Source organism: Bos taurus, chromosome 9 (assembly GCF_002263795.3).
Source record: "Bos taurus isolate L1 Dominette 01449 registration number 42190680 breed Hereford chromosome 9, ARS-UCD2.0, whole genome shotgun sequence".
NCBI lineage: Eukaryota > Metazoa > Chordata > Mammalia > Artiodactyla > Bovidae > Bos > Bos taurus.
In genome coordinates, this window is record NC_037336.1 from 73,241,578 (window position 1) to 73,260,569 (window position 18,992).

The following is an 18,992-nucleotide window of genomic DNA, read 5'->3' on the forward strand; positions in this document are numbered from 1 at the left end:
GATTCTGTTCTGCTGCAGACTTGCTTGTTGTTTATTCACTCATGACTTGAGAGTCCTGGCCACTTAAAAAATCTACGGCATGGAAATACATATTTTCATGAAAACAATGCTAATTTTTACATTATCTTTTAATTTACTTATTTTTCTTCTAAAAGGAGTACAAGTTTCTCCTACTATCTGAAAGTAGAGCATTCCTGTGAAACCTTTGGTGGTGGTTCAGTCACAAAGTCATGTCTGACTCTGGTGACCATATGGACTTTAGTCCTCCAGGCTCCTCTATCTATGGGATTTCCCAGCCAAGAATACTGGAGTGGGTGGCCATTTCCTTCTCCAAGGGATCTTCCCAACCCTTGGGAAGGGACTGAACCCAGGTCTCCTGCATGGCATGCAGATTCTTTACCACTGAGCCACCATAAAGCAAAGAAGTAGTTTACCTTAGGACTTATCTTACTAACAGGTGCAAAAAATAAATCGAATTTTAGAAAACAAAACAAAGAAACAAATAGAAACAGACTCACAGATACAGAGTACAAGCTAGTGGTTGCCAGAGGGAAAAGGGGTGGGGAAAAGGATGAAATAGGTGAAGAGGTTTAAGAGGTACAGACTCCCAGTTATAAATATTACAGGGATAAAATGTATAGTACCTGGAGAATCCCATGGACAGAGGAGCCTGGTGGGCTATAGTCCACGGGGTCACTAAGAGTTGGACATGACTGAGTGACTAACACTTTCATTTTTCACTTTCAATGTGTAGCACAAGAAAGATAGTATTTTGTAATAACTGTGTATGATGTATAATGTATAAAAATATCTAGTGTTATACATGTTGTACATCAGAAACTAATATAATATTTTAAAGCAACTATGCTTCAGTAAAAAAATGAATAAAAATAAATAAATTGAGATGAAGATGCTCGTACCAGTTCTAAACTGTAGCACTTGGTGCTGAGATGCTGAGTGTACTGCCTGGGGAAGGAGCTTGGTGGTGCCACTCTAACTACTCAGGGTATGTGCTGCCTTTATAATAGTTGGCTGCAAAACAAAAGCAAAAATTCTCTTTGGATTTCTATTGGTTAGCCGTTCATGAAAATAACTACTAATGTAGGATTTTAATGAAAGTGAAGTGGTGTGAAGTGAACTTTTGAATAGCAGGGGATACCTCTATTTCCTCCTTGGTAAATTGTCTCCTGTTTGGTTTTATGTAGCATCTGAGTATGTGCATGCATGCTCAGTCCTGTCCTACTCTTTGTATGTAGTAAATGCCCTTTATCATACACAATGTTGCATTGCTTTGGTTACAACCATTTTTTATTTTATTCTATTTTTTAACCATTTTTTAAAACAGATTATTTTTCAGAGCAGTCTTAAGTTAGTAGCAAAGTTGAACAAAAGATACAGAGATTTTCCATGTATCCTCACCCTCACATATGCACAGCCTCTCCCTTAGCAACATCACCCACCAGGGAGTTACATTTGTTACAACTGATGAGCCCACATTGACACATAGTCACCCTAAACCCATAGTTTACCTTAGAGTTCACTCTTGGTGTCGAACATTCTATGTATTTGGACAAATTTATACTGACGTTTCGGAGAAGGCAACGGCACCCGACTCCAGTACTCTTGCCTGGAAAATCCCATGGACAGAGGAGCCTGGTGGGCTGCAGTCCATGGGGTCGCTAAGGGTCGGACATGACTGAGCAACTTCACTTTCACTTTTCACTTTCATGCACTGGAGAAGGAAATGGCAACCCACTCCAGTATTCTTGCCTGGAGAATCCCATGGATAGAAGAACCTGGCAGGCTACAGTCCATAGGGTCGCACAGAATTGGACACGACTGAAATGACGGAGAAGGCGATGGCACCCTACTCCAGTACTTTTGCCTGGAAAACCCCATGGACGGAGGAGCCTGGTGGGCTGCAGTCCATGGGGTCGCTAAGAGTCAGACACAACTGAACGACTTCCCTTTCACTTTTCACTTTCATGCATTGGAGAAGGAAATGGCAACCCACTCCAGCGTTCTTGCCTGGAGAATCCCGGGGATGGGGTAGCCTGCTGGGCTTCTGTCTGTGGGCTTTCATCTATGGGATCGAACAGAGTCGGACACGACTGAAATGACTTAGCAGCAGCAGCAGCAGCATACTGACGTTTATTCACCATTATAGTATAATAGAACGTAGTTTCACAGCCCTTAAGGTCCTCCATGTTCTGTCTAGTTATCCTTCCCTCCCCCTCAGCTCTGGCACCCACTGGTCTTTTTAGTCTACAGTTTTGCATCTTGCATAATATTATATAATTGGAATCATACAGTATGAAGCTTCCTGACTAGCTTCTTTCATTTAGTAATATGCTCTTAAATGTTTTCTGTGTCTTTTCATAGCTTGGTAGTTGTTGTTTTGTTTTCCTTTTTTGTTTTCCTCTTAGTTAACCATTATTTTAAAAGTTTGTAATTTGTGAATGATTACCCTTTTCTCTTATGAAGAATCAGAGGTAATAGCAATTGCTAATATTTTTTCAGTGTGTACAAAGTGGTGATTAACATTCTCAGAGCTTTAGATGCATTAACTCAGATATCTAACCCTGACAAGTACCCTACAAGGTTGGTAACATTGTCATTTCCATTATACTAGTAGGGAAACTGAGGCATGAGGAGGTTTAGTCACTTGTTCAAAATTGTATAGCCTATAAGTATTGGTTCTGGGTTAGAACTTTGGTTCTAAATTCCATTCTTTTCACCTTTAAACTATACTACCATTAATCTGTAACTCAAAAAGATTTCTTACCGTTATGTGAAATGAACAGTTCTCTCACCAGAGCTTAGTAAATCTTTCATTTTAAAGATGTGTCTTTATTAACTCATTTAGCAGATGTTTTTGAGTGCACTGCCTCATTCCTGGAACTGTGTGGGACCTCGAAGCTTTTTGTTTTAGTAATGTTTGCCAGTGGGATTAGGGTTAGTACAGTTGAGTTCTCCATTTAGCTCATTGGGAAGAGAATTTCTGGCAGATACCTGCATTTTTTTTCCTGCTAATGTGTGTCAACTCATAGTAATCTACTCTTTCAAGTGTTAGAATTCTGTCAGTCCCCTTATTATCCTACCTCATTTCAATTTCAAATTATTCTCTTTTCCTTTAGAATATTCTTACAAGTTCCGTTTTAATGACGCCAGTATCAGAAGATGAAGACAATGTTCTCAAAGCATTTACAGTACCTAAAAGCAGGTCCCTGGCAAGTCCCTTGCAGGTAATTACTATTCCAGCATTGGTATCTAAAAAGTTATTCACTATAAAACTTTAAAAAACAAACAAACATTTTAGATGTAGTGGAGTGATGCTTTTAAATAATTCCCAATGTCTAAAAGACTCCTAAGATTCCTTGTTGCCACTCATATGAGACTCACTGAAAATTTTTTTATTAGAGCAAGCTTCCAAGGAATGATGAAGTGAAGCATTTCTTACTGTGACTGAGACTAAGATTGTTAATCACATGTAACAGTATCTCTTTCTTCTGCTTTTAAAGGTTTTATTAAATAATTGATACAGTTTACTTTTAGTTTCAAAATTTTTACTTTTTTGTTCCCTCATTAAGCCATCAAAGCTCAGACCTTGTTTAGATTTTCAAAGAAGTTTGAAATTAGATAGCTAGAAAAGAATTACAACGTATTTGACTATCAGAATGAGAAAGTCAACTGTCAGTGTTACGTGGCTAATCTCTAGCTGAACATCTGCTCTCGGGTTTTAATATCAAAAGAGATTTCCCTTTTTCTGAAGTAGGTGTATGTTGATGAAATACAACAAATTCCAAATTAATCCTGAACCAAATGTAAATAAGAATGCAAATTTGCTCCCTTAAATTATTTACAGCGGTTCCCAACATTAAATAATACAATACCCAGTCACCTGCAGAGCCCTCCCCTTCATCCCCCCCTTGCCACACTGAGGGAAAAACCATAAACCCTGGAGCATATAGAGAACCTGGATTCGGAAGTGAAAAGTCATATTTGTCCTGTGAGGGAAGGCACCACGTGAGATGGTATGATCTGAGAGTGTCCTGTTCCTGGATGGGCTTTCTTGTCACTGTTGGTAGGCCTGCACTCTCCAAATTATGAGAATCTTAACACTCCCCCCTTGAAAGCATTTGTGATACTTCGCATTATTTTTAAGAAATGCAAATACAGCTGGAAGGGCTGTAGGCACACTTTGTGTCTTAATTCCATCAGATTGCTCTCCTTGTGGCTTCTGTCTGATCCAACTGCTTTGATGAAAGGTGACCACTGACTGGAGTGTGGGCTAGGGAAAGACGGTCCTTGAGGGGATCCAGAGTCTTTCCTGAGTCGATCAGGCCTGGGTAGAAGTGTGAAGAAGTCTCAGAATATGGCACAGAATTGGGAGATGAGGAAAAGAACAAACTCTGCATAAGGGGGGACCCAGAAAGGAGATTAGAAGAATGCAAAGGTCACCCATTACAAAATTTGACCTACAGCTGCTCCTAGATCCAGAATGAAAACGCTTTTTTTGTTTGTTTTTCTTGCTTTCTTCCTCCCTGAATTTTTTGGCCCTGGGTTTCCAGAGGATAAGGATTTGGCTAGTGCTATTAGTGCATTAATTAAGCTGTTTTATGTAATTTTGTAACCTAGGCTAGGATCTGACTTATATTTATAGTAGTAAGAAAAAGTGCATTCTGAGTGCTAAATTGCAACATGTAAATATATTTGGAGACAGTTATCATTATGAAGTTGAAAACCCCTGGTTCTTTCCCTAAAACTAAATGCTAAAGCTTTTGGCCTAACCAGATAGTGTTCAGCAAAACCTAAATCTAAACTTTTATGCAAATATAAAATATATTGAGCCAAACACAGTACAGATATCAAATATGTATTATATAAAAATTTGGCAACAATATCAGTGTTTATAAAAATAGGTTGGCTAATTCTTACCTTAAATGTTTTAATGCTATTGAATTAACAAAATAATCAATATGGAACTTTATTATCATTATATTTTATTTAATGAAAATATTGGGTTGGCCAAAAGGTTTATTCAGGTTTTTCCATAACATATTATAAGCAAACTTCTTGGCCAACCCAATATTCCTCATCCTTGAAGCTCAGTATTAAGTAGTAGCTCTGTTTTTATTAATCTATATTTTCTAGCATATCAAATGAGTCATATTTGGTACTCTTCAGATTCTATCATTGTATACTGAGATTAAGCCACCTACATACATCAAATGGTGAAGGTAACAGTTGTCAACTCTACCCACCTAAAGAATTGACACCACAAGCTGATTTTGGAGTCAATGCTTTCATATACACTATATGGTTTTACTGATGTACACCACTCAAATATATTTTAATAACTTGCTATAATAGATAACTAATTCATTTTAAGAGTGAACGGCACCTACCAAGTATCTCCTTCATTTTGTGTCATGGAAACCTAGCTTCTAATACCATAGAAATATATGATTTCTAAAATGTTTCAAATTAGAAAATGCATCAGGTCATTCTAAATATTTAAGCATATATTGCCTATATTTCATATAAACCTGACTCAATAATATTTATATAGATTTTTAAGCAATTTGGTAATCTTTTTGTTAAAACCATTATGATCTATCATATATTTCCATTGATAATTCAATTTGACCTAATTGGACAGATTTTTCATGCATGGTACTATTGAACATATTGTGCATTTGTTAAATGACCTGGCTATTCAACTTGAGTACTTTATATAATCTAGAAACTTTATAATTTGTACCTTTAATAAATATATCAAATGTTAAATGGGATTTTATCCAAACAACCTAGACATTTTGTTAGAGTGCATTTAATTAAAACAACTAAATTTGACTCTTAAAATATTTTAAAATTCTGGTACTTCTAAATATGAAATGTTTGTCAGTTGAATACTGCAAATGATTATCCATCTAACTGTCTAAATACATTTGCTTAGGCACAAGAAAAGCTTATTGAAGACTACACTAACAGTGCAGTTCTGTGTTCTGTCATTTCAGTGTTCATGATCCCTGGCTTAATTATACCCACAACACCTTAAATAGAGCAGTTATTGTTTTGAGGCCCCAAATATTGGGATTTTATAGTTAAGATTCTAATGCACATGTAAATGCATATGCTTATACATATGTGCCTGCATGCATGTCCGACTAGCTCACTTCAGCCATGTCCGACTCTTTGTGACCTCATGGACTGTAACCTTCCAGGCTCCTCTGTCTGTGGAATTCTCCAGGCAAGAATACTGAAGGGGGTTGCAAGGCTGTCTTCCAGGGGATCTTCCTTACCCAGGGATTGAACCTGTGACTCTTATGTCTCTTGCATTGGCAGGAGAGTTCTTTACCACTAGCGCCACCTGGGAAGCCCTGCTTATACATGAATACATGTAATAGCTACATTTCCTTCCTCTCCATTTTCCCAAGGTGCTGTGATCTTTTAGTGGGAAATGGTATGTAGAGACCAAACTCAGGCTGCTAGATATGCCCATGTGTTATGTGGCATATTATGTGTTATGCCACATAACACATGGGCATTAACATATGTTAATAGCTTGAGCTTTCCATGTATTCCCTAGTCCATAAGCTATAATGTTTAGAGGCAAGTATAAGCCATTATACACAAATAATGTTATATTTGTTTTTGAAATTATTTATGCTTGATCTTTTTTTAAAAGGAATTTGCAGCAGCTGCAAAATAGTATAGTTGGATTTCTTCTTCTTTTTTTTAGTTTCCTTAACTTTAAAAACAAACAGGGACAGGACTCATAATAAAAATGTTCTGAGACTTTTTTGATATTTGTGTCTTTCAGGTAGCTCAGAATATGTGAGATTTCAGAATATGTGCCATTTTCTCCATGTTGTATGGTAGTAGAGAATGGAGTCTAGAAGCTTATACAATGATCACAAATGAGGAAATAGATATTCAGCTTAGAATACTTGCAGTTTGGGATGGAAAAGGCAGGTTCACTGTGGAACCCTTCTGGATCCTGCTGTTTGAAAGTTACTCTGAAAGAGCCCAAGACTGGCATACAGACAGACAGACAGACAGACACAGACACACACACACGCACGCATGCGCCATGCACAGAACTCCCTCAGTAAGGAGAAAAGAGCTGCCTGTGCTTTCGATTTGCTTTACATTTTGAAATAAATACATTTTGCTAATAAACATTTCCTAAGGTAAACATTTTCATTGGTAGATCTGAAACTACACTTAAGTTAAAAGTCTCTGAACTTGTGTATTTTTCTCTTAAATTAAGATGTGTTCATATGCTTTTTACTCACTCTCTTTCCTCTTTTTTGTAACCACAGAGTGACAGCCTTAAATTTTAATTTCCTGACTTGGCTTGTCTTCGCCTTACTTTTTTAAAAGTGAATTTAAGTAAATTTCTCAAGCTATTAATACTTAAACACATTTGCACAGTATCAAAGACTCTTAGAGTATTATTGCAAGCAGCTGAAACTCACTTTTCCAGTTCCATGTGCTTTGGATTGCTCCTAACTTCATATGAATTGTTTATGAATTTTTCAGTGAGGCAAACCCTTTTGCTTGATTGGCATGGCTAAGAAGTATAATGCACTAGCATGCACACAACAGGCTCTTGGGTTCTAATCCAGACTTCCCCAATTTCTAATTGCATGTTTTTAATTCATTAACTTCTTAAAAAAAATGCTCATCTGTATATTGGGGACTGTAGTTTGTCCTCCATGTGTATCATACAGGGTTGCTGTGAAGGTCAAGTGGATATAGTGTTACTTTCAAAATGACAGCACACTTACCAGTATGCATTGGTGGTACCTATTTTAGATAGTCCCTGTCCTTAGAAACGTACGCAAGGAGGCTTCACCAACAGCAGGTCCACTTGCACTGAGGTGTATTATTTCCTCTCACATGTTCTTTCTCATTCCTTCTTCCACTCTGGCAGAACTGTGTCAGTGGGTCACCAAAAGAGATTGCTGATTCAACTGATTCCTGAAAAAAAGTTAGTCAGATCTCTTCGGTATTATGGAGATCAAACAACTGATTTACTGGTCTTCTCTATTTTTCTGCTGCCCTTGTTGGCATGTCAACAGACAGAGAAACAGTCCGTCTCCGTGTGACATCGATCTTTCCAGGCATTTCTTAGTGTTGGTATGCTATTGTTGACCTGCTTCCCTGGATACCTCTGTGTTCACTTTGTTCTCCCTTGGGTCACTTTTTTTCCACTTGCCCTGGCAAGGTTTCATATAGCTGTTAGTAATATTGCAGCAGCCTGCTTTCAATATATCTTATAAAATAACTTTGCCATGTAGAGTTTTGGGATGAACTGGAAAGGCTAAATGAGTGAGGAAGGAAAGTTGAGCTCAAATTCAGAGTGCCCTACCCCAGAGAGTACAAGACCTGGATTTTTTTTGTTTGGTTGGGTTTGGTAAACACTGTGATATTGGATTTTCCTTGGGCTAACAAAGGTATAATTGCTTTAATTGGCATTTGCTTTAATCTTAATAGTTAAAACGAATACGTTACTAAGGAAAGAGGTTTTCTTCCAAAAAATTGTGACACCTGAGGTTATGTGATTAAAACTGTTGGAAAATCTATCAACAAGTAAGATGAAAAGATCCCTAGAGACACTGGGGACGAACTCCAAATTTGGAGAAAGACCATTCTTTGTAGTAATTGTTAACTTAGGTCTGGGTGGCATGTGGAAGCATGTGGATGGGGCACCCCCCAGCACCATCTGCACCTTTGATCCTTTAACTTTTAGGGCTCTTTTCTATGAAAAATTATCAGTCCTGGAGTTGGGCACATTTGATTGTTTTGGCAGCATTTATGCATAGGAAAAGTTTGATAAACTAACCTTACCTCAGTGACCCTTCGTCTCAGGTTTATTCTTGACTTTCAAGATACAACTAAAGATTTCTACATTATCTCTTATAACGAATACATTTTAAAAGATGCCTCTTTGAGAATGAGTTCTGATTTTTAGAATTTTAATTCTGTGGCTTCCATGATAGCTCAGTTGGTAAAGAATCCTCCTGCAAGGCAAGAGACCTGGGTTTGATCCCTGGTTGGAAAGATCCCCTGGAGAAGGGAAAGGCTGCCCACTCCAGTATCCTGGCCTAGAGAATTCCATGGACTGTATAGTCCATGGAGTCGCAAAGAGTCAGACACAACTGAGTGACTTTCACTTCACTTTCATTTTAAAAGTCTTTTCTATGGATAGATTAAATGGAAAAATCAAATAATTCTTAAGTCTTTTGGACACCATCTATGTCTGCTATTATTTAAAAAAATGAAACAGAGAAATGTAAAACCATCTCATAAGTTGCTTTGGTTTTACAAAATCATTCTTTTATGACTTCCACAAGTTTCTTAAGGGCTTTGTAAATTGAACAGCGCATACCCTGCCACGGCTGTTGATATCAGCAGTTATTGTGTGAAGTTTCTCTATGAATGTCACAATAGTGGTTCTTGTTTAGCGTGATGAAAAAAACCATTCATATTCTTAGTGAAAAATATGAAGATAATCTAATTCCGACAGAAAATCACCTGTGGACATGGTTTTATCTCATTTGATTTCTTCTGTTTTCTGCTGAGGATCAGAGTATTTATTTAAAGTGCTTCAGTAGGATATCCCAGTTAGAGCTCTGACAGTCTGTTTACAGTTCATCTCTGCCCAGGGGCGATCAAAGGTACATTGTGGATAAGTAAGATGACTCGCGGGCAAGAGGAGGAGGATGTGTGGCAAGATTATTAACTTTGAAATGAATTAGGGTAGAGTGACATGTCTGCAACAGCACCATGGGTTAGTCATTTAACAAGGATTCATGTGCAGAAATTCTTACCAATTCTTTAGTGTAAGTGAAACTAACATTTAAGGAGAGGGAATAAGGAGGATGCACAAGGATCTATTTGACAGTATTAAAAAAAAAAATCCTTCTAGCATGAAGACATTTAATCTTCCTTTGTCAAAACTATTCTGTCTGCTTGAAAAGTTGGCCTAGGACCCCAAGGCTTCACGGTAAGGAGGGAGAAAGAAATCGCGAGAAGGGGCAGCTGCCCTTTTGGGTGGTGGACTTCAACATTTCTTTTCTTACCCAGTACTTGACCTTCTGCTCTTACTTTGCTTTCGTGAAGTAGGTTTGTGATTGCTCTGACCAGTTTTTCCATTCATGGTTGCAAAAAGTATTAGCTTTATACTTTCATGATGCAGAAAAGGAGCTGTCCACTGAATGTGCTCGCCTTTTTGTTCCGGTCTGTTTTTCTTGCACAGAGTGGGTACTGTGTCCTGGTGTCTGTCTACACTGGGAGATTTAGGTGTTGCAAGTCATCTTGTCTGCTCTAGGCTATGAGCCTCAGGACTTAGGTGCCCCTGAAATGCTCTGCTTTCTGAAATTTGGATATTTCAGTTAACTTGATTTATTTCTTCATAAATTTCATCTCTACTTGGGAGAGGCTGATTGAATTTTTTTCAAAAAATTAATTTAAAATATAGGGTACATTCTTTGTATTGATCTTGTTTTAAATATCTGGTCCTGGAGGAAGAGCCAAACATGAATAAAATGATGAGCCATCTGGGAGATCCAACAAAACACGACATTCAAGTTGAAAATGTACTAGGGGGTGATAATTGTATTAGATTTTCCTGAACAGACATTGGGAATTCTGAATTAAGTATCAGATTGTCAAAGGTCAGAACTTGACTTTTACTAAGAGACATTGTAAAAGCAAGCATGTTGTTATTTAGTCGCTAAGTCATATCCAACTCTTTGCCAGCCCATGGACTGTAGCCTGCCAGGCTTCTCTGTCCACTGGATTTCCCAGGCAAGAATATTGGAGTGGGTTGCCATTTCCGTCTACAGGGGATCTTCCCAACCCAAGGATTGAACCCATGTCTCCTGCATTGGCAGGCAGATTCTTTACCATGCAGCCAACCTGGAAAGTCCAAAAGCAAGCATAAGATTCTTTTAATATGGTACTTTAAGATACTTAATTTCATTTAATGTAGAAACTTATTCTGTATTAATTGAAGCATAGCTAAGTAGAAAAATTTTTAGCTAGAGAAAAACATAAACAATCCTTTCTTCCTTGCTCCTCACTTTTACCTCCATTTTCACTTTTATTCTCCTTTCCCTCTCATTTGTTTGTCTGTATTCTTTCAAAAGGGACTTCCCTGTAGCTCAAATGGTAAAGAATCTGCCTGTGAGGGAGGAGACCAGGGTTCAGTCCCTGGGTTGGGAAGTTCCTCTGGAGAAGGGAATGGCAATCCACTCCAGTATTCTTGCCTGGAGAATTCCATGGACAGAGAAGCCTGGCGGGCTACAGTCTGTGGGATCACAAAGAGTCGGACACGACTGAGTGACTAATACAACAACAACAACATTCTTTCAAAACATACATTTTTGAGTTTTGTGTGTATCTTTATTTTATGTTTACATATAAGATTAGTATATTAAAATATTCTGCATCATTTTTAGTCATCTGATTTTATGATCAATGTTCTTTTTTCTGTGTACATCATCGATTCTAAGCCCTGCATAATACTCATGGTGGACAGCCATCATCTTTAATTATTCACTCTCAAATGGTAGTCATTATATGTCATGTTGTTATTTTATGTCACATTGTCATATGTTATGATGTCACGTTGTTGTTATATGTCACATTATCATATATGTTCTATGCGTGTCACTACAAACACAAGCTCAATAATTACAATGATTCCATTAAATTTTATTTTGTTAATTGGGTTTCTTGTGTCATTTTGGTGTTCCAGTACTGCACTGAAAAATGTTAGCAACAACATGTGAGCAGTCAGCTAAACTAAAATATGGGATTTGAATGGACAGATTTACACCAGAGAGATATGTATATTTAATCCACTTCCTTCAAACTAGAGTTCCTTGTTGTTTAGTCACTAAGTCATGTCCGACTCTTTGCAGCCCCACTGACTGCAGCACACCAGGCTCCTCTGTCCTTCACTGTCTCCTGGAGTTTGCTCAAATTCATGTCCATTGAGTCAGTGATGCTATCTAACCATCTCATCCTCTGTTGCCCGCTTCTTTTGCCTTCGGTCTTTCCTAGCATCAGGGTCTTTTCCAATGAGTCAAACTACAGAAACACCATTTATTCAGAACTGTATCATAGAATGCTTAAATTACCCTGGTGATTTTATTTAGAAAACATTAAATGTGACTCAGTATCAGAAGTCAGTTCAGAACAGATGTCATCTTTGTCCTGTCGTTTTGTGATTCACAGTTACAGGAAAATATTATGATAATCAGTCTTGCTTATGTAGTATTTCAAGTTATGTATTCAGCCTCTGAGCCTTGAGAGTAAACATGTGTAAACTTGGATGGTGCCTTTATGTTGGCAGTGAGGTGGCACAACAGATTGGGCAGAAACTGGGAAATCTAGTTTGTGTCCTGTGAAAGTTTACAAGTTAGAAACATGGCACTGTAAATCTTATGTCGCTGAAACTTTGTTCCAGACCCTAGGCAAAGAAGTCCCATCACCATACAAATACCATGTTCATTCAGAATTATCCTACCTCTCTGTTAAATAGTCTGATGACTTTAACACCTCCTCTCAGTGTTTCTTCCTGCATTCCCTGCTGACCAGACCACACAATTCCCACTCATAAGAACTCTAAAGGAAACAGCAACTTATACTCATTAGAGCCTGGATTCGCATTCCTACTTCATCACTTCTTAGCTGGATGACTTTAAGGATGTTGCCTAAGTTCTCTCTTCCTGGAAAATTGCCTGCTCTGTAAAACAGATGTAATGAGCCTTACCTAATCCACAGGTGTTTTTGAGAATTAAATGAGATGATACATGCAAAATACTTAGAAACATGAGTGGTACTCATGTTTAATCCACTTATTCCTTCCTCTCCGTCTCCCAGTCCCTCCCACAAGCAATGTACAAATTGCAGCTTCCTGACTCTTTCATGTTATTTTGCCACCTGGGTTATCCTCTTCACCACCTGTCGATCTCAATCCTGCCTATTCATGCCCTTTGCCTAGAGCATGGCCCTGGCTGTTCCTTGGCGTCCTATCTCCTCTTCATCTGGCTGTGGCACCACAGACCTTTCATCTGCCTGTCATCACTTCACTGGTGTCAGGTGTTTGTTTTGTCTCTTAAGCAGGGGTCTCTACCTCCGGGATCTCGTGCTTGATGACCTCAGGTGGAGCTGTTGTAATAATAGAAGTAAAGTGCACATTAAATGTTATGCGCTTGAATTATCCCTAAACCATCCCCCCGCCCATGGTCCATGGAAAATTGTCTTCCACGAAACCAATCCCTGGTGCCAAAAAGGCTAGGGACCACTGTCCTGAGGGACACTTGAGGCTCTAAAGAGCAGAGGGCTTTCTTTTCTTATTCTTCTGTCCATGAGACACATCCCACTTGGATATAAATACTAGGAATAGCTGCGCTTTTTCTAAACCACACTTTTGAGCTTATAGACAGCAAATCTTACAACTGCTTATGTTTCTGTTTCCCTCTTTGGATTGACTGCTAGAGAGCTCAGAGTTAGTTTTGAGATTTACATCTTGGTGCATTTTGGTTCATGGCAAGTATTTTGAATCGAAATCTCACCTCATCTTTGTATTGTTTATTTTTTCCACATTTCTTGGTGACCTACCCTTATCTATGTTTTAAATTCTGTTCATTTATATTCATTTTGTAAGCATCTTCAATACTCTTGGGAGCTAAGTAGGGCAAACTTAATGCTGTAAAGAGCAGGCCTTGTACAAATATTACATATTTTGGTTTGAAGCAACATGGAGGGCAGGTGGCTTCCTTGGTGGCTCAGCAGTAAAGAATCTGCCTAGGATGCAGGAGACGCAGAATCTGCCTAGGATGCAGGAGACGCAGGAGACCGGGGTTAGATCCCTAGGTCGGAAAGATCCTCTGGAGGAGGAAATGGCAATCCACTACAGTATTCTTGCTGGAAAAGTCCCATGGATAGAGGACCCCTGTGGGCTACAGTCCATGGGGTGAAAAGGAGTCAGACATGACTAAACACTCACGCATGGAGGGCAGGTAGGAGCTGGGGCTAGGCAGAAGACAGACACAGGTTCAAAACCATTCCACAACTTCCCCATAGATTGGCTTTGGGCAAGTTTTCTGCACTTTCTGAGTCTCCATTTCCTGCTCAATTAAAGAGAGAATGAACCCCCACCCAGGGTGGCTGTGCTGTGTAAATGAGATCATATGTGTGAAGAATCCGGATCCGGATGCTGCCTGTGAGATATTAGTTCCATCCTGTATCTTTCAATGCATCTTTAAAAAGTAAGCTATTCTAATAAATAGATATTAATTAATTGGTATTGATCAATATCCATTTTAGTTGATACATTTAAATGTTCATAACTAAATTTAAATGTAATTAACTTGATTAAAAATATGTACAATGTTTAGTAAGTGTTGATCAATTCTAGCACCTATGGGAGCTTATTCAGTGGGCAGCTCAAGTACTCACCAGTTCGCTCAAAGAGTAAATGCCCACAGCTCACCTTAGGTATGTGGGGGACTGGACTCATTCCTGTCTTCAAGTCTGTAAAATCTGCTAATAGACAAAAGGCACTCAAACATGAAGATACAGCTGGATCTTATCATACTGCTTGGAGTGGGTTTTCTCTCTTCACGACAAACAATTTCTGATAATTAATATCACTTAAGAATGCTGAATTCCTGGTTATCAGAGTGAAGGTTTTATCTGACAAAGGCTCCCCTGTGTCTCCTACTTGCTGTCTGGAGGTCAGCATTTTTTTCTGCTGGGCCAGGTGGGGTTGGGAGTCCATCCGTGGGCTAAAGCATGTGCTTCCCGGTCTGACCTTGCCCTTACCCTCTCTCTCCCCTCCCCTGTTAGCCTTGTAACGGTGCCTGGGAATCTGCATCCTGTGGGAAGACAGACGATCAGATGACAGCTTCCGGTCAGTCTCGGAAATATGTGAATGCCTTCTCAACCCGGACTCTGGTCATGTGAGACGTTTGCAGACAAGCATTATGGTTTTCAGAACACTTCAAGTTGACTTGGGATATAGCATTCCTCTACATGAGACTTTTCATGAATGGGAGAAGAGCCTATTTTTGTTGTGGTACAACAGTTGAGAGCAGCACCAAGTGCATTTAGGTGGGTGAAATCGTATGAGATTTCACCCAACTAAACGGATTTTTTAAAAAATTAATGTTTAACAGTTTTACCTAAATTATTAGGTCATGGTTTGTAGTCAGGGGTTAAGTATCTTAAGGCAGATTTTTAAAAAAAAAAAACATAAAATGATTTATCTGTATTTTAAGAGGATCCAACAGACCAGTATTTTTTCTGTGATAAGGTTTTTGAAATTTAACACACAAAAAGGTACTCCAATATTTCACTTTTTTCAATCACTAAACACAATGCATTATTATAAATGTTGGCTTCACACCGTGGAATAAGTAATCGATATTGTAAATGCTCATTTATGGTCAATAACATTGGAGGTACGTTTATTGTACCAAACCATTTTATGAGAGTTTTTTTGTTGTTGTTAGCTTGCTTTAAAAATTATTACTGTATGAAATAGTTTTATAAAAAATTATATTTTTATTCAGTAATTTAATTTTGTACATGCCAAATGAAAAAAAAATGTGTTTTGCTGCTATGGACTTAGCCTGTAGACATGCTGCTAGTATCAGAAGGGCTGTAGTGCTTGGGAGGGAGAGAAAAGAAACTTGGTGTTAGGTAATTGACTATGCACTAGTATTGTCAAACTTTTTTATTTTATATATATATATATATATACATATATATATATACTTTTTTCCTTTTGTAATACATTGGAAAACTTATTTGGGAGACTTTGCATTTGTGGTTGTTTCTTGTTTTTTTTTTTTTTTGTTCTTGTTGGTTTATAAGAGGATGCATTGCACTTCTTTATTGGGAGATCTGTGTTGTTGATGTCCTGTGTTTTGTTTTGAGTTCAGCCTGACTGTTCTTTAATTCAGGGCTTATGTGTTAATCAGCATTCCCCCAAGTCCTTAACTATATGGTCTCAGAACTGCCACACAAAACCTACGTGTTTGCAGCTGGAGTCCATAGCCAGTTGCTGCCTTAAGAACCTTTGGTGCAAGATGGCTGGTACTGAACTTTTGATATGACAGTGTACTTACTGCCTTGTAGTGAAATAAAGCTGTGCCCTTATTTTACTTACTTTTGACTTCTGTCTTACTTTTGATTGTGGACAGTAGTTACACTTTTAGGAAAATGAAGTGAACGCAGAGCACTTTCCTCTGTTAATAATTGGCATACCCTCTGAACTTGAAGAATTCAAGAATTGTAACTTTGGAGAAAGAACAGGCAAGCCAAGTTAGTTCACAGATAATCATGTGCAGAATGACAGCTAGGAGGAATCTTCCAGAATCTAGTTCAGAATCTTCTAGAATCAGTCAAGGTTCCAGAAGCATTTAAATTGGGATAAGGCAAAGAGAGTTCATTTACAAAGGTACCAATACCATGGATGTGGGCAGTGGGTAGGAGGACAGCAAGGGTAGGGCCTGCACACAAATGCAGGCCTGAAGGATGATGTCATGTGGGGGGGAGAGTCACGGAAAACAGGAGCCCTTTTTAAAAAATGTATTACTTATTTATTTGGCCATATCACATGGCATGTGGTATCTTGGTTCCCCAACCAGAGATCAAACCCAGGCCCTTGGCAGTGAAAAAACAAAGTCCTAACCACTGGACAACCAGGGAATTTCTGTAAGCAGGAACCTTTAAGAGGAGCAGTGACCTCTGGAATCCTCACAGGAGGAGAGCCAAGGGTAAGCCTTAACTTTACATCCCCATATCCCTCCCATCAGACTTCCTTGGTAGCTCAGCGGATAAAGAATCCACCTGCAGTGCAGGAGACCCTGGTTCAGTTCCTGGGTCAGGAAGTTCCCCTGGAGAAGGGATAGGCTACCCACTCCAGTATTCCTGGGCTTTCCTGGTGGCTCAGATGGTAAAGAATCTGCCTGCAATGCAGGAGACCTGGGTTCAATCCCTGGGTTGGGAAGATCCCCTGGAGGAGGACATGGAAACCCACTCCAGTATTCTTGCCTGGAGAATCCCCGTGGATAGAGGAGCCTGGCAGACTATAGTCCATGAAGGCAGACATGACTGAGTGACTAAGCACAGCACAGCACATCCCTCCCTTCTCTACCAAGGGTCCCCATTGGTAGAACCAGCCAGAAGCAAGAAGGCATGGGAGCACCTGGATGTAAAAGCTGGTCAGTCACTTAGGGCAGAACCAGAGGACATTTTTCTGTTGGGGTAAGGACAAGGCAACCCAACTGAGTCATCCATTCTGGGCAACTTCCTGTTTTATGGATGAATTTCCACTGGCTTCCATCTCTCAGCTCAGTGTTCTCACTGTGGTACAATATCCCTTTTATACAGATTCCTTACAGTTTTCTTTAGTCACTCCTTTTCAGCTCAGATTTTGAGTTTTCATAGGAAGTGATGCTGGAGAAGGCGACAGCACCCCACTCCAGTACTCTTGCTTGGAAAATCCCATGGATGGAGGAGCCTGGTGGGCTGCAGTCCATGGGGTCGTGAAGAGTCGGACACGACTGAGCGACTTCACTTTCACTTTTCACCTTCATGCATTGGAGAAGGAAATGGCAACCCACTCCAGTGTTCTTGCCTGAAGAATCCCAGGGACGGGGGAGCCTGGTGGGCTGCCATCTATGGGGTCGCACAGAGTTGGACACGACTGAATCGACTTAGCAGCAATAGCAGTAGCGGGAAGTGATGCAGTTGGTATTCCTAGAGCCAAGGATTTGTTGCCCCTAATTACTAGTCTTTAAGACTACTTAGTATTCTTTGGTTCTCTTTCTAATACATGGTAACACATCATCCCAGGAAGATTATTATAGTCATGCACCCTCAGAGTATTTTCAGGTGCTAACTCTGCCACTTACTAGGAGCTTGACATTGACAAGTCACTAACCTCTCTGAGAGTTTTTTCTCCATCTGTAAAATGAGTTCATTCCTACATGCACTCTTGTTAAACGTGCACTATATAAAAGTTTGTTATTACATAAGCTTTCCATAATTAAGTGATGCATGCTGTGTGATGTGTCAGATGTTCATCTGGTCCATAATGTGAATTAGCAGTTGTAGAGTTCAACTTAGGGGTCATTGGATATCAGTTGAAATAAATTAGTGGCAAGATTGAACTCAGCATTATATAGAACTAAAATAAATATTTACTTTTGCAGTAAGTACATAACTTAATAACTAGAGACTAAAAATCTAAACTAATGAAAAGAAGTGTAAATTCAGGTTTTATGAACAAATAATACACATTTTGCAAGTATCTCTAAAACCTTTATCTATCCTGGACATTTTTGAAATCCTCTTGTTCTCTATAGCAGAGATTCCAGTAGTTAAAATAAATGGAAGCAGCATTACTTACTCTCCAAAAAATGGTTGTCCCTTTGAGCCACTACATGTAAAGCTTGGATCCACATCTGGAGAGTAGGAAAAACATTGAGAATATTTTAAACTATCTCCCAGCCACTAATGGGGCTGCTAATTCAAAGTAAGTAAGATGTACAAGAGAAACTTCTTTTTCTCTTTAGAAGTTATGCAAAATTAGAACTGCAAGCAACCTTTAACATCATAAGGGGCATCCAATAAGGGATTCTCCACATTACATTTTTGAACAAAAATCAGTTTTGGAGCCAACCAATCTTGGCTTAAGTTCAGACTCTGCCCTTTAGCAGCTCTGTGACTTGGTAAGAGTTTTACTGTAGCTCTCTAAACTTCATTTTACATATACTGAAAATAACAATACATCTCAAGGCTGAGGAGTATTGTGAAGATTTTGTGAGATAGTACATGCATTCTTGCATCTTTGTAAAATATTGCCATTCTTATTGATGAGGTACCAGTGAGGCCCACATCCTTGATTGTGTGTTGAATCTGTCCTTTGCATTAAGTGAAAGTGAAACTCCTTCAGT

The 18,992-nt window shown here is 38.9% G+C and overlaps 1 protein-coding gene across 5 annotated transcripts in view; it reads left to right on the forward strand.

The window, feature by feature from the left end:
- The window catches only part of MYB (MYB proto-oncogene, transcription factor), a 35,442-nt gene extending 19,245 nt beyond the window's left edge, over positions 1-16,197 (forward strand). For 3 of the 5 annotated variants that reach the window (XM_005210940.5, XM_005210945.5, NM_175050.1), the window contains 2 exon segments: positions 3,138-3,245; positions 14,875-16,197. In XM_005210940.5, the coding sequence (XP_005210997.1) occupies positions 3,138-3,245; positions 14,875-14,991 (225 nt within the window). In that variant the 3' untranslated portion in view covers positions 14,992-16,197. 5 annotated transcript variants of the gene reach the window in all.
- The last annotated feature ends 2,795 nt before the right edge of the window (positions 16,198-18,992 follow it).